The following is a 15746-nucleotide window of genomic DNA, read 5'->3' on the forward strand; positions in this document are numbered from 1 at the left end:
GTCCACTCCCACCACTCCCCACCCACCACCCTACCACACGCCATCTCTTGGCTGACTTAGATAGATAGATAAATAGATGGAAAGATATCCCGTAAAATCGTCATTGCAAGTTTACATTAATTCAGCATGCATATAGACAATGCAGGTATATAGCTCAGTAAGCAAAGTGACCACGCAAGTATACAGACCAACAGGTAAGTTACTACCGACAGATGGATATTCATTTCAGTAAAATCATCCTCATTAAAGTGTACTTTGATACAGCATAGCGTGTATATAGGCAATGCAAGTATACAATGTAAATAAATCGTGCTGGTATACAATGTATACGTACTGTACAGTGTGAGTATACATTTATCAGTAGTTCCCAACTTTTTTCACACTCAATTCCCCCCTTACTTTTACTTTTATCCTCTTCGCCACAGATCGGCTTGTTAGCTGCTTGGGCGATCGGTCACGTCTCTGATTACTTTTCCTTTCATTTATCTTCACCAAAATATCGGCTCGCTAGCCGCCCGGGCGATCGGTCACGCCTCTGTCTCGTACTGTTGGAAAATACTGGGCATGCACCGGCTCCTATATGTACCTGAACCCGCTCCAGTGTTGGTCAAGTCTTGTCTTGAAAGAGCTCACACTCGGTGCCGTCACAACACTCTCCAGTAGATTGTTCCAAGAGTTTACAACCCTCACTCCGAAAAAGTTTGCCTTCACAGTTTTCTGAACTTGCGGCTTCTTCAATCTTGAGCTGTGACCCCTTGTGGGGCGAGCGTCCACCAGCACCAAGTAAGGACACTCAACTGAGTAGTGCCCCCTGAGATGCTTATACACCTCAACTAGGTCCCCCCTTGCCCGTCTGTAGTATAAGCTAGGCAAGTTCAGGCCCTCCAATCTCTCAGGGTAGCTGAGGTGCCGAAGTGCAGGCACCAGTCTGGTGGCCCTCCTTTGAACATTTTCAACCAACGGACAGTCCCTAGCATATCTCGGGGACCAGATGGGGTGACAGTACTCCAGATGGGGAAGCACTTCACTCCTGAAGATCGTTACGAGGGACAGACCGTCTAGATATCTGAACGACCTTCTTATAAGACCCAATAATTTATTTGCCTGATTTACCTTCTTCTCGCAATGGCCCGTGAACTTCATCTCATTGTCAACATACACACCTAGGTCCTTCTCACATACAGTCTCAACTAGTGCAGTTTCTTCATCCCGTTGGGACATATGATACGCCTCCTTACCGTTGGTACGCCCCAGGTGCATCCTCTTACACTTCGTGACATTGAATCTCAGCAGCCATTTCTTCGACCATTTCTGGAGCCCACAGAGGTCCTTCTGCAGCTCTTCACAGTCCGCTTGGTTCTTAATTTCCCGAAATAACTTAGCGTCATCGGCAAACATTTGTATGGAGGAGTGTACAACGTCAGGCATGTCATTTATGAAACAAACAAACAACAGCGGGCCCAATACACTGCCCTCTGGTACCCCACTTGTGACAGGTACAGATGACGATTTCATGCCACTAATCACCACACACTGCTTGCGGTCATGTAGAAAGTCTTCTATCCACGCTAGGACATTTCCCCGAATTCCGTACCCTTCCAGTTTGATTTTCAGTCTTTCGTTGGGTACAAAGTCGAAAGCCTTGGCAAAATCTAGGTAAATATTGTCGATATTACCACCCCGTTCCAGAATATAGGGCCAAATATCCAATACCTTGAGCAATTGTGTTAAGCAGGAGTGCCCCGGCATAAAACCGTGTTGGCAATCTTTTACAGGGTTGTTTCGTATTAGATGTTCCATTGCGGCATCTCTGATAATACTGTCAAGTACTTTACATATTATGTTGGTCAGGCTCACCGGTCTATAGTTGTTCGTGGAGTGACGATCGCCCTTCTTGAAGATAAGACTCACATAAGCCACTTTCCATTCACTGGGAACCATTTGTTCATCCAGGCATTTACAAAACAGGATCTTCAGGGGCTCTGCAAGCTCGTTGCACAACTCTCTTAGCACTCTAGGATGCACCATGTCAGGTCCGGGACTCTTATGGACCTTTAGCCTGGACAGTTTATTTCTAATACCCTCTTCTGTGAACACATGCTGTGTCGAACCGTCTGTCCTTAAACGCAGGAAGGTTAGTTGCATCCTCTCTTGTGAACACCGAGGAAAAGAAGCTGTTCAATGCCTCAGCTTTATCCTGGTTAGAATCTGCATAACTACCATCCACCAGCCTCAGGTCTGATACTCCTACTCGCGTTTTCAATTTCGACTTTGCATAGCGGTAAAACACCTTTGGGTTTGACTTGACCTCGCTTGCAACCAGCCTCTGGAACTCCTTTTCAGCCCTCCTACACTCTATCTTTGCTTGGTTTCTGGCTCTTGCATACATCCTCCTGTCTTGCTCATCGTTTGACCCAACCCACGTCTTGAATTTTTGGGTTTTCTTCTTAATTTTGTCGACCGCCGCATGGTTCATGTGTAGGGATCCCCTAGTATTCCTAGAAGCACTGGGTTTGGTCTTGGGTATATATTTATCGATCAAATGGGTCACTTTACTAGTTATGATATTCAGCGCAGTGTCTGCGTTCTTGTACCTTTATTAGTCAGGCCAGTTGATACCCCTCATCTCTTCCCTCATCCCATTGTAATTTCCCTTGTAATATTTGCACCTTGGCCTGGCTTTATCCTGAACTAGGTAACAGTTAAATCTGAATGACAACACTATATGGTGACTGGTGCCAACTGGGGCAAGGTGTTCCAGTTTGGCCACCATACCCTCCTCGTTTGATGAGGTCAAGTGGCTTGGGTGTTTGCTCCCCTCTGTAATGTGTCGGGTCTCAAACATGTTGAAACAGAAAATTATCTCTCAGAGTTTCTACAAAAAGAGTAGCAGGGTTATACGAGTCATTCAGGGTGGACTCGTTTCTCCAGTCGATGTCGCCATAGTTAAAGTCCCCCATGATAAGGAGGTGGCTATGGTTGAGCATCGCCGCTTTGTTTATTAATGTTCTTAAGTTCCTTTGATTTAGTGGGCCACAGTTTGGGGATCTGTAGATACATCCGACGATAAGTAAGTCCCCTCCCTTTAATTTAATTTTACACCACTTGGACTCTTCAAAAACATCCTCTCCCTGTACCCTCGCCTGGCTGGCTCTAAGGTCTTGCCTAGCATAGATAACCACACCCCTCTTGCAAGTTTCTTGAGAAAGGTTCGTAAATGAGACATATCCAGCAATACTGAACTCACATTCCTCTGGGTCGATTCTCCTGTTCTTGTACAACAGTTCTACAACACCTACAATATCTGCAGGTAGATAATATTGTACTCGACCTGCGTAACTCTGCACCCAGAGTCGGACTGACCATTATGCCATGGCACATGGAACCCCCCTTTCCTCTCCTTGAAAAAAAATACTCGACAGAAATTCAGATACTACCCTTATTTTTAAATTCTAATTACTCTGAGCCAACGACATGTGCACATGGGGATAGGACGGGGATGTTATTGCCACGGTTTCTTTACTATATTAACTGGTGGTATGATGATGGGTGGCACAGTTGACATAGAAGGAAATGATCAGACGAATGTTTCTTCTCAAAAAAAAAAAGATAAACCTGGTGATAAATGCATAGGTCATAGATGACTATCAGTACTATTGGATGGAATGGACCCTAACTATCAGTACTAGTGAGGTGGAATGGACCCCAACTATCAGTACTAGTGGGGTGGAATGAACCCCAACTATCAGTACTAGTGGGGTGGAATGAACCACAGCTATCAGTACTAGTGGGGTGGAATGGGTCCTGACTATCAGTACTAGTGGAGTGGAATGGACCCCAACTGTCAGTACTAGTGGGGTGGAATGAACCCCAGCTATCAGTACTAGTGGGGTGGAATGGACCACAGCTATCAGTACTAGTGGGGTGGAATGGACCCCAACTGTCAGTACTAGTGGGGTGGAATGGACCCCAACTGTCAGTACTAGTGAGGCCGAAGGCAGGTATTGTATGTTACTGTGAGAGGTTGGAGTCATAGACCAAGTTCTTTGTAGACTTTATTCTAACAGCGTCAGCTGGTGACTGGCAACCCGGCGCTGCCAAAGACAAGCCCCCATCTCAACATGGGAAAACATATCGTACGATGGTACAATCTTACATCTCCCCCCCCCAAGTTAAAAGGAAATGACAATGCACATTTGAACTAACAAAAGGAAAACAATGCATTCATAAAAACAACAATAATGCAGGAAAAACGAGTCAAACAAAGGAAAAAAAAACCTCTAAACTGATTTTACATCACATACACTACACCACGTAGTCCGTTAACCAGCCCGGAGGCCTACGGCCTCTCCTGGGCCTGGCCGCGCTCGACTGGGGAGGGGCCGTGGGTGCGGAGGAGGGCGCGGGTATGGAGGGCACAGCAGAAGGGGGGCCAGGAGGCACAGCTTGGTGCACCACCGGAGTAGTAGGCACAGGTGTGGAGCCGTTTCGCAGGTGACGTCTGTTGCGGATGGACACCCTGCCACTGCCACTCAACCTGACGGCATACTGCCTGTGAGGGCGGGCTTCCACCACTATGCCTGTCCTGTCCCAGAGCTTGGTAGCTGCGTCCTGCACACGCACCTGCATGCCCACGACTAGGGGAGCCAGCTGGCGGGATACCTCCCTCCGCGACAGGACCCCATCCTGTGTTTCGGCCAAGCGCACCTCCCTCATACGAAGTGCCCGCCGCCAGTGCTGGTCCACCTTATAGTGCTGTCTGGCCACGGGAACGCCGTCACGGAGCTGGCGGCCGGTGGCAAGTTGGGCGGGCGACTTGTTCACCCCCCGCAGAGGCGTGTTCAGGTACTGGAGGAGGGCCTGGGATGTCCTATCGCAGTCCAGGCTACCCCCGGGCCCAGTGTTATCCCTGAGGAGCCTCTTGGCAGCCTTGACCCCAGCCTCTGCCCTGCCATTGGATTGGGGGAAGTGGGCCGACGAGAGGCGCACCTCGACCCCCCATGACTTGAGGAAATCTGTCATCTCAAGGCTGGCAAGGTTGGTACCTCCATCCGTGGAGATCTGCTCAGGTACCCCCCACCTCGTGAAGTAGGCCTGCAGACTGGCGATGATTTTTCCAGAGGTGGCCTCGTTGGGGAAGTGGGCGATCTCCAGCCAACCTGTCAGTCGGTCAGCATATGCTAGGTACGTGCGGCCCTGCAGGTGGAACAAATCGGCCACCACTTGTTGAAAGGGATAGTCTGGCGCTGGGGTCAGAACCAACGACTCCGGAGGCTGGGAAGGGGCGTGGGTCTCGCAAGCAGCACACCGGGACCGATGATACTGCAGGTCACCCTCCATGCCAGGCCAATAGACAGACTGCCGGGCCCGCCTGAGCATTGAGTCGAGGCCCTGGTGCCCCACATGCAGGTTAACGGCGACCCGGTGGCGGAGGGAGTCGGGGATGACAAGGCACACGCAGCCCTGGTCAAAGGTGTAGGTGACCAAACCCCTGACCACAGCCAACCTGTCCCTCACCGAGAAGTACGGGCCCAGACAGGCCACCTCCTGTGACTTGTGGGGGTGCCAGTCGCCCGCCAGCACCCTCGACACTAGAATCTGGTACACTGGGTCGTCCGCAGCCGCTTTGCATACTGTGTCTTCGTCCATAGTGATGCACCCATCCTGATCCAGTGCTGCGATTGTGACTGCACACACTGCAGCGCACAGGTCCTCCTCTTGGTCCACGTCCTCCGCATCAGGCGCCGCCCTGAGGGAGGGGAAGCGGGATAGGGCGTCAGCTGCACAGTTCCGCTTCCCTGGCAAGTATTTGACCGTGAATCGGTACTGCAGGGTCTTCTCCTTGAGCCTGAACAGGCGCGGATTCGCCACATCCGTGAAGGCTCTGTCCCCTAGCAAGCCAACTAAGGGGCGGTGGTCCATCACCAGAATGAGGTTCGGGCAGCCAAGGAGGAACAGCCTGGCCTTGCGCAGGCACCACACCACAGCCAGGGCCTCCCCTTCTACTGCAGCATAACCGGCCTCGGCCGTGCTCAGATGTCGGCTACCACACAGAGCCAACCGCCACCCTCCTCTGCAGCAGAAGGGCGTCTCTGGAGAGGCACAGGCACAGTATTGTTGCAGGACGACGAAGCCGATGCCCTCCCTGCGGCGGCAGGGGGCAGACCCCAGACACTTGAGCTGTTTGTTCGCCACGTCCCTTAGGCCATTACGGGCCCGAAGTTGCCCCGGACACAAACCGATGTCCCGGAGCAGGGATGCGCCTGCCACACACACCATAGCACCCGTGTCAGCTACAGCCAGCACAGGGGTGGCGGGGGAATTGCCCCCGGCCTGGGACACGAACACTTGTAACCTGGGGTGGCGGGATAGCTGGGCTGTTGCCACTGTAACAGCGCCTGACACATCCACAGGAGCACTTAGGGCTGACTTACTCCTACAACACCTTTTGAAGTGACCAACCTTACAGCAATTGCGACATGTAGCCCCACTTGCAGGGCAGTTACTTTTACCAGAGGCATGTGACATGCCGCAGTTACCACAGTGCGCGCGACTGGGGTGTCGAGGTCGGGCGGCAGCTACCTCAGACTCACCGGTGACGTCATCACCAACCGCCACTGCCTCCGCGGCTGTTCCCACCACTGCCTGGCCAGACGTACGACACAATACACCAGCATCTCTCACTGCTGCCTCAAATAACATGCATTTGTTTCTAAGCACTTCAACACTATTATAACTAGAGTACCCCTGGAAAATTTCCCTTTTCAACACTGGGTTACTCAGGCCCACCATAACTTTACGTAATAGCATGTACTCAGAGAGGTCGTTATCACAGGTGGGACATTTAAATTCACACTCCACTGCCTCTGCGAAGCATCGTTGAAAATACCTTTTCATGGGCTCCTCTTCACCTTGTTTGCTGTTGAAAAACTCGTTCCATTTCACAGCTTGGTTTGAAGATTGAAGAACCATTCCACTGATGGCGTCCAGGGCTTCTTTGGGCGAGAGCTGCTCCCACTGACCGCTGGGGTATCTCGAGTCAATCACCCTTTGGAGTGCAGGGACGCAGTTCAGGCGAATGTGGAGTGTGGCCACCAGTTGTGACCACCCGTTCAACAGCACCCATGACTCCATGGACCGCCTCCATGTCCTAAACGCAGCTGCTGGCATTTCTGCCTCACACTTCTCTGGAGCGACAGCTGCTGAGGGCTTCATGACCGGCATAGAAGCATGACCACCGCCAGCACCTAGAGACGCCATCTGAGCCATCAATGCACTCATGGCCTGCTGCTGGGCGCGCATGGTGTTCCCGGCCGGTGTAGAAGCCCTGGCGTCCCCTTGAGGGCGTCGAGAATCGTGGACGTGTAGGGGCCATGTCAGCGTTCTTGTCAGGGCTGTAATGGCGTGTCGGGTCCAGACATATCCTACTCAGTGCGCCATGTGAGAGGTTGGAGTCATAGACCACGTTCTTTGTAGACTTTATTCTAACAGCGTCAGCTGGTGACTGGCAACCGGGCGCTGCCAAAGACAAGCCCCCATCTCAACATGGGAAAACATATCGTACGATGGTACAATCTTACAGTTACATATTAACTGAATACATCAGTTGTTAATAAAGGTAGGTATACCTGCATATTTTAACAGCTAGTGTCAGTAAAAATACCTGAACACTTTAATAATTGGTGTCTTCAATACATATACCTGTATATATTAATAACCGGTGTGCTCAGTAAACGTACCTGTATATATTAATAACTGTTGTTCAGCAAATAAATCTGCATATATTAATACCTGGTGTGCTTAGTAGATATTGTAGGGGTATCGAGATATTAATGTTGTCTAGCACTCAGGATGGAAGGAAACTCTAATGTGGTTTTCTTGTATAATATATAAGTTATATGATAGACAGTCTGGTGCTGGAGGTGCCGTGTGGTGAGGGGCTGCACGGTAGAGACGTTCGGTGAGTAGCTTGTTGAAGGAGGTAGATGTGCAGGAGCTTCGTTAGAGAAGATGTTGCCTGTTGCTGGCCTCCTGGTTGAATGAAATGTTAACAGCGTGGAGCTTGCTGGAGGAGATGTTGCTTGTTCAGGAAAATGGGCAGAATGAATCTCAATGGAGAGACAGAGCTTATATACCCCGCAGCAGCCGCCATGAGTCATGTTGGGAAAACCCGAGAAGTCGCCGGTGAATAGTTTCGTTGCTAAGATACGGTAACATCTGGTTGGTTGCTAGGGAAGGCGGCACAGTGGAATGCGATACGCAGTTTGTAGGGGAGACGTCCACTACAATATATCAGCAAATTCAGCATATATTAGTATTTCCCGTTTTTCCCAATTCTTATCCAGTCTGAATTCTCAGTAAACCGGTCATTTAGACTAACTAGGTCTTGTTAAGTCCTTTTAGATGGTCCTCCGAGGATGAAAAAGATGTTACCAATAGATCCTGGCAACAAACACCGACCTGTCATGTTGGCGTCGCTCCCAGTGGTGAGGAAGGTGGGGATATTATTCTTCAGGAAATTCGATTCTTGTGTCACTTTTTTCCCTAAAAGTTTAGAATATATGATCAGTGACGATTTTAATGTCTTAAGCAGTTGTTATTTCAAAACAATACTAATAAAATACAACTTTGTAATTTGAAGTTTTTTGTAATGTCTTGTATGTTATACTTAACTATTTATGAAACCTCATTCACCACTAGCCAGAGAGGCTTCATCTATCTGATAAATGAGTAGTTGTCATAGATAGATGCTTCACACTTACTTCTTTTTTTATATTATCGTAGATTTATCAACCGCGCACCAACTCAGCAAGTTCGTTGTATTCTTCCACATTTAGCAACAAGGCCTTTACACATTGAGTGAAGTCCGTAGTGACGAAACAGCCTTCGCTGGTGTGGGGAAAACATACTTTTAATATTTGTTGTGATGCATTGTGAAGGGGAGATTATATTAACCAACAGATTTTCACTAGCTCAGTCGGTATTTATAATTAACACATGCAGATGAATAACAAGATGTCAATTACTGCCTCAAATGGCAAGTTAAGACTTTAAGAGAACCTATAAGAGTTGATGACAATACCTGCACTTATCCTGGTAGCCAGGTTGCCTAAACAGGTTCTCACAGTCCCAGCAAACTCTGCTCAACTTGCCCCAGAATTCTCGGTCATAGTAACCCTTACAAGCTGAGTCGAACACTGCTCTCTTATTTAGGCTGTGGTACTGTGACAATTGGAGGTCTTCATCACCGTCGATTAGCCAAGAACGACCACTACACGACGACGTGAAGACAAGTATAACCATAACCGTTACCAACATCTGAAAAGACAATAAATCCACCGGTAAATACTTTGTTATTTTATAAGAAATGTATAAACAGATAATCTGAGAGTACTACAGGTTGACAATCCCTTATCCGAAATCCTTGGGGCCAGAGGAATTTCGGATTTCGGAATTTTTCTGTTTTCAGAATGGTTATTTTTTTTTTGTATTGGCCCATCCGGGCACAGATCACTGACCCACATCAGGGCCTGGGGGGCGAAAATATAATAAAAATTATAATAATAATAATAATTCCTAGGTCTAGGTCGTGTTTCTCAATTTTGATCTTTTTTTCATTCTCGTATTTCTTTATTATTATTATTATTTTATTATTGCAGTACTCCTGTTTTATTGTTATTTTTATTAATTTTATTATTATATATTATTATTATTAATGTTATCATATTTTATTTTGGTGTATTTTTATTAAATATTTTATTTACTATGAATAATTATTATTATTATAATTGTTATTACTATTACATTTTCGCCCCCCAGGCCCTGATGTGGGTCAGTGATCTATGCCCTGGTGGGCTAATCCCTGTTTAAAAAAAAAAAAACTTTCGGTTTTCAGAGCTTTTCGGTTTTCGGAATTTCGGATAAAGGGTTGTCAACCGTATTACCTATATTGCGGAGTCGTCAATCGAGCTAACAGGTACCAACTTATATATTATTCACGGCAGCAGTAACAGGAAACACATGGTTAGTGGGACGAGGAAATGGAGTTTTAGTCAGGGTGTGCCAGTGACTCTGGATATTGTGATCATTTTTGTGTCACCAGCAACTGCTAGTATGGATACCGGAAATTAAAAAAAAATGGAAGCCTATTTTCAGTCGTGAAAAAAAGTTTTACCTACAATATCCTAAATCTACTCAATAACCTGTCCCGATTCAGTGTTCGCAAAAATCTAATTTTGAGGTTTAAAATCCTTACGAAGGAACAATGACCAGAAAAACAATCCTGGCTGTCGGGTTATGGGCAGTGAACAGATCTTTCCTCCTTCTCTGGTAGGTACATTCTCACCCAAAAGTTGGTTAACTCTCCCAGCCAGCTATTGCTGCACTGCCTGCTTCACATGTTTGAAACTGTCTCAGTACCAACCAGAACATGAAACCGATACGAATGAATCTAAAGGTTCGAAGTAACAGACTCAAGTTCATACATCTGAAGCAGGCAGTGCAGCAATAGCTGGCTGGGAGAGTTAACGAACTTTTAGGTGAGACTGTACAAGATGTTTCCTCTGACGCTTCTTCCAAGAAACAACATCATGCGGGTGAGGCGTCGGGCTGGATTAAGGAAGTCGTTTTTGTCTGGCTGTTCCATAGACACTTACATAATAGCAATTTTTCGTTTCACCAAATTCTATATTTCCAGAACAGCCTAATCTAGATCAAATTTATTTATTTTAGTTCATTCTAGTCAGGGTCTACAATTGACAACAACTACAAACTGCACATTAGGTAAATAGAGTTACAGTACTTTTTTGTGTTGCTAAAGGTTAATGGAAATAAATTCGCAAATCGGAAAATTTGCTGTTTCATTTAAGATGTCGTTCACCATCTGTAAGATAACCAAATTTTACTTATTGTAAGGTAAGGTGCGGTTAGGTTTTCTAAGAAACTTAATTTATATGTATTATGATGATATACATTATAAATAATTGTCTATGGCCAGTCGGAAGTTTAAAAGAATTCACTGAAGATATTGCTATTACAGTAGACAATCGTCTAGGCATCCAGTCAAGACACCGTGGAATGTGGTGAACATCCAGGACGTTCCTCATCTAATCTTTGATGGGAGTTGTCAGTCCTGAAGATGACTATGCAGTCGACGATAAACATCAAAGTATTTACACATACCGCCAGAGAGGAAGGCGACCACAGAATAATTTAGTGGTAAGGGTTTCCCAGAGAGGTAATAGCTGGAGGCAAGAAGAGAGGTTAGGGAGTGCACCAGATAGGAGTCCTCATAGCTCTCTCCCTTAAACATCATTATTCCTATAACTTGAAGTAAGGAACGGAGAAGTTATTAACTCTAAATGACTGCTAAATATATACAGTATCATAAAATACAAAATTGCTGTAAAACTTTTTTACCAAAATTGTATTTCAACAGCTAAATAAAATTAATTTATTGAATTTTGTCTGGTAAGAATTTGGTGAGGTGTGTAGGTGTGTTGTGGTGAGGCGTGTAGGTAACACCAGTGTTGTGGTGAGGCGTGTAAGTGACACCAGTGTTGTTGTGAGGCGTGTAGGTGACACCGGTGTTGTGGTGAGGCGTGTAGGTGACACCAGTGTTGTGGTGAGGCGTGTAAGTGACACCAGTGTTGTGGTGAGGCGTGTAGGTGACACCAGTGTGTGGTGAGGCGTGAGGCAACACCAGTGTTGTGGTGAGGCGTGTAAGTGACACCAGTGTTGTTGTGAGGCGTGTAGGTGACACCGGTGTTGTGGTGAGGCGTGTAGGTGACACCAGTGTTGTGGTGAGGCGTGTAAGTGACACCAGTGTTGTGGTGAGGCGTGTAAGGACACCAGTGTTGGGTGGTGAGTATGTGTAGGTAACACCAGTGTTGTGGTGGAGGCGTAACACCAGTGTTGTTGTGAGGCGTGTAGGTGACACCCAGGCAGGGTGAGGCGTAGGTGACACCCAGTGTTGTGGGTAGGCGTGTGTAGGTGACACCCAGTGTTGTGGTGAGGCGTGTAGGGGTGACACCAGGCCAGGTGAGGCGTGTAGGTGACACCAGTGTTGTGCAGTGAGGCGTGTAGGTGACACCAGTGTTGTGGTGAGGCGTGAGGTGACACCTCAATGTTGTGGTGAGGCAGGTGACACCCTAGTGTTGTGTGGGTGGAGGCGTGTAGGTGACACCAGTGTTGTGGTGAGGGCGTGTAGGTGACAATCTTTCAGTGTTGTGGTGAGGCGTGGTGACACCAGTGTTGTGGCAGGAGGCGTGTAGGTGACACCAGTGTGTGGTGAGGCGTGTAGGTGACACCAGTGTTGTGGTGAGGGTGTGTAGGTGACACCAGTGTTGTGGTGAGGCGTGTAGGTGACACCAGTGTTGTGGTGAGGCGTGTAGGTGACACCAGTGTTGTGGTGAGGCGTGTAGGTGACACCAGTGTTGTGGTGAGGCGTGTAGGTAACACCAGTGTTGTGGTGAGGCGTGTAGGTGACGTCACTGTTGCGGTGAGATGTACACGGCTTCCAGGAGTCCATCAGTTTCACCGCACTTTACTACGGTTTCGTAATTTATGTCTGGAACAGCAGCCAAATTTTCGTCTTATACTACAGCACCTCTCTCTCTCTCTCTCTCTGTATATATATATATGTATATCTATATATATATATATATATATATATATATATATATATATATATATATATATATATATATATATATATATATATATATATATATATATATATATTTCATGTTAATCCACAATGAAAACGTGGATAATTTATAGGTCAATATTTGAAATAGAAACAACGGAGTACTAGCTAAGGTACCTGTTGTCGTATTTTCCCGTGTGATTTTATCAAGATATATATATATATATATATATATATATATATATATATATATATATATATATATATATATATATATATATAATGTATCAAAGACAGTAAGCGAGTTATGATAAAGACCACAATAGCCTCAGGGAACCACTGGCCGGATGTACTGTATTAACACTGAAACTGTTAATGGGTCATGTTTGGTGTTCACAGGTGACACAACGCTGTTTTCTCCTTGTGTGTTTAATTAGGTCACAGTTCTGAATCTAAGAGTTCAGAAGGAAAATTTCACGTAAACCAGTTCACCTTGCGAGCCAAAAATTAAATAATGGTCTGGTTTAGCACTAGTGTACTCGATAGCTTCATGTATCCTAACACACAGACTAATTACTGACCACGAAAATAAATAAAAAGTTGCTTCCACTTACTTTTGTGTACGACAGTGTAGTTGTTTGAATGGAGAACAGATTGTTCATATCTTCCCTCTGCGGTGGGTGAAAGCAGACTGACTGTACAGCCAGCGCAGCTGGCTTTATTCTCTTTGGTTGGCTACGGAAGTGATGACGTCACTCTTCCTCTTTATCTTCTTATTCACACGAATGTTGTAATCTCACCTTTTAAGATGTCAAGTAGAATATCAGCTAATACTCGAGAAGAGATTACAGACACTAGCTGTCAGTTATCGTTTAGCAGTAGTGAGTGTTAATTATTTCTCTCGAAATATTCTCTCTCTCTCTCATAAGTAATTGATACATGAAACTTGTATGCAATGAACTACAAAGACAAAATTAAATATACTCGTATATCAGTTGGAGAGTGCAGTGAGGAACAAGGTGTGCGCGCGCGCGCGTGTGTGTGTGTGTGTGTGTGTGTGTGTCTGTCTGTGTGTGTGTCTGTCTGTGTGTGTGTCTGTCTGTGTTTGCTGGCAGGTCAAGTTTGTGTATTGGGCGAGTTGATGAAGTGAGGAGTATCTTGTGGTTTATAAGAGTCGCATCCCAATACTTGTAAGACTCTTATATTAATGTGAACTGCATTTAAGGGCTCTTGTGTTTGGTATTTATATATAACAGGGGTTCACCTGAACCACCAAACTCTGACCTGACCTAACCTAACAACCTGAGTTAAGCAAACACTAAATTACTCCCCAAGTAGCGTTAGGGTGGTTATTCTAAAAGTGAAGTAAACTGGGGTGTCTATTATTTAGGTGATCCATGTACGTGATTTGTAAATCATATTTGAAGCTGCAGCCAACATAACATATTGATCTGCCCAGTGTTTGTCCATTTTTTCTCAGAGGTCAATATGTTTCGATATGGTATCATCTGTTTAGGTGCTTATGTGTCATCTTGGTGTGTGTGGACTTGTCCTCAACACCGTAAAATTGTGATCTGTGGTGGTGTTGCTCAGCTCCTCAGCTGTTATGTGGCCTCTAGTGAACTGCATCTTCTTCATGCAGTTTATTTTGATGATCGTGGAAGTTCTTTGGCCACGATAGACATCTATTTTAGAATTTCAAGAACAGGCAATATCACACAACACTACATACACATTCTATAATCTACACGAAGGAAGAAATTTATAATGTTTGATAATTTCTGTGCAACTTCTTGCTGCACATCACTCGCTGCCTGACGTACAAATATTTTATATTATCTGTTGTACAGTATAAATGGCTACCGTAATTGTGTTATGAGATTAGTATGACTATTTATATTTTCCTTAAAACAGTCTATGAATGAGTAAATAATCTTCATTTTATTTCGTACTAACTGAATTAAAATGTAAGAAGGAAAATGTTTTCATGTTTTTCCTTGCGTGTCTAGCGATTCATCTCATCAGATGCCGCTGTTACCACTTGTAAGAGACTTCACAACCAGCAGGGTTAGTTCAGATCTACATAGATGAAAACAAACAAAACGTGACAAATTAAAACATAACATAAAATCTTTAGATGATTGTTATTTTTATGAAAGAAAAAATAGAGGATGACATACAGTAGATATAGATAACTCAAGATTATGGGAATTAGTATACTGTATTTGCATAGCTATAATTAGATATAGGAAACTAGAACATATTATTTGTATTATACAGGGTAAAGTACACGATATTTGAAGCAGCAACAGTTTCGGCAAACATTTAACTGTCGTACGTTTGCTTAACTTGTTAATACATACAAACAAGTGCGTTTAGATAACAGACAACATTATTCAAAATATAAACTGCTGCATTATCAGACTGAATCTAGTGTGTTGTAGATTGATATATATTCAGTAAAATTATCAGAAAAGTTTACATTAACTCAGTTTCTACTGTATTGTACATGTGAAGTTATACAAAAAATGTACATCGACAGCGCAAGTATACAATGTACATAGTGAATATACATAGTGTAGGCATACAAGCAATTTATACAGACTGATCATGTGTTCAACGTACTGTACATATAGTATAGGTATATAAATAATATACACAGACAGTGCAAGTATACAAATAAAAAAATAGGCATTCCAGGTATACAAACAATGTACATAGTGCATTTGGTGTGGGCGTGAGAGAGGGGTTGACCTGTTGTGGGCGTGAGAGGGGTGGACCTGGTGTGAGCGAGAGAGATTGGTTGACCTGATGTGGGCGTGAGGGAGTGGTTGACTTGTTGTGGATGTGAGAGGGGTGGACCTGGTGTGAGCGAGAGGGATTGGTTGACCTGATGTGGGCGTGAGGGAGTGGTTGACTTGTTGTGGATGTGAGAGGGGTGGACCTGGTGTGAGCGAGAGGGATTGGTTGACCTGATGTGGGCGTGAGGGAGTGGTTGACTTGTTGTGGATGTGAGAGGGGTGGACCTGGTGTGAGCGAGAGGGATTGGTTGACCTGATGTGAGCGTAAAGAAGGTGTGGACCTGGTGTGGGCGTAAGAA

The 15746-nt window shown here is 45.3% G+C and overlaps 1 protein-coding gene across 2 annotated transcripts; it reads right to left on the minus strand.

The window, feature by feature from the left end:
- Window positions 1-8178: 8178 nt before the first annotated feature.
- Window positions 8179-13343, minus strand: LOC121868688 (crustacean hyperglycemic hormone-like). 2 transcript variants are annotated; one of them, XM_042369524.1, is made up of 4 exons: window positions 13261-13343; window positions 9083-9318; window positions 8763-8889; window positions 8179-8544 (listed from the first exon to the last, which is right to left on the minus strand). In XM_042369524.1, the coding sequence occupies exons 1-3, from the start codon at window positions 13306-13308 to the stop codon at window positions 8790-8792; spliced, it is 384 nt and encodes a 127-aa protein (XP_042225458.1). In that variant the 5' UTR covers window positions 13309-13343; the 3' UTR covers window positions 8179-8544; window positions 8763-8789. The 2 variants fall into 2 exon arrangements, with proteins under 2 accessions (XP_042225458.1, XP_042225459.1); XM_042369525.1 differs by lacking the exon at window positions 8179-8544 and having other exon boundaries at window positions 8762-8889.
- Window positions 13344-15746: the final 2403 nt, after the last annotated feature.

Source organism: Homarus americanus, unplaced genomic scaffold (genome assembly GCF_018991925.1).
Source record: "Homarus americanus isolate GMGI-L3 unplaced genomic scaffold, GMGI_Hamer_2.0 scaffold30535, whole genome shotgun sequence".
NCBI lineage: Eukaryota > Metazoa > Arthropoda > Malacostraca > Decapoda > Nephropidae > Homarus > Homarus americanus.

Coding starts and splice junctions, on each gene's coding strand:
- LOC121868688 (XM_042369524.1), bottom strand. CDS start 13,308: ATGAACAATCTGTTCTCCATTCAAACAACTACACTGTCGTACACAAAA. Junction 9,319..13,260: donor CTACACTGTCGTACACAAAA/GTAAGTGGAAGC, acceptor TTGTCTTTTCAG/ATGTTGGTAACGGTTATGGT. Junction 8,890..9,082: donor GGCTACCAGGATAAGTGCAG/GTATTGTCATCA, acceptor TCCCCACACCAG/CGAAGGCTGTTTCGTCACTA.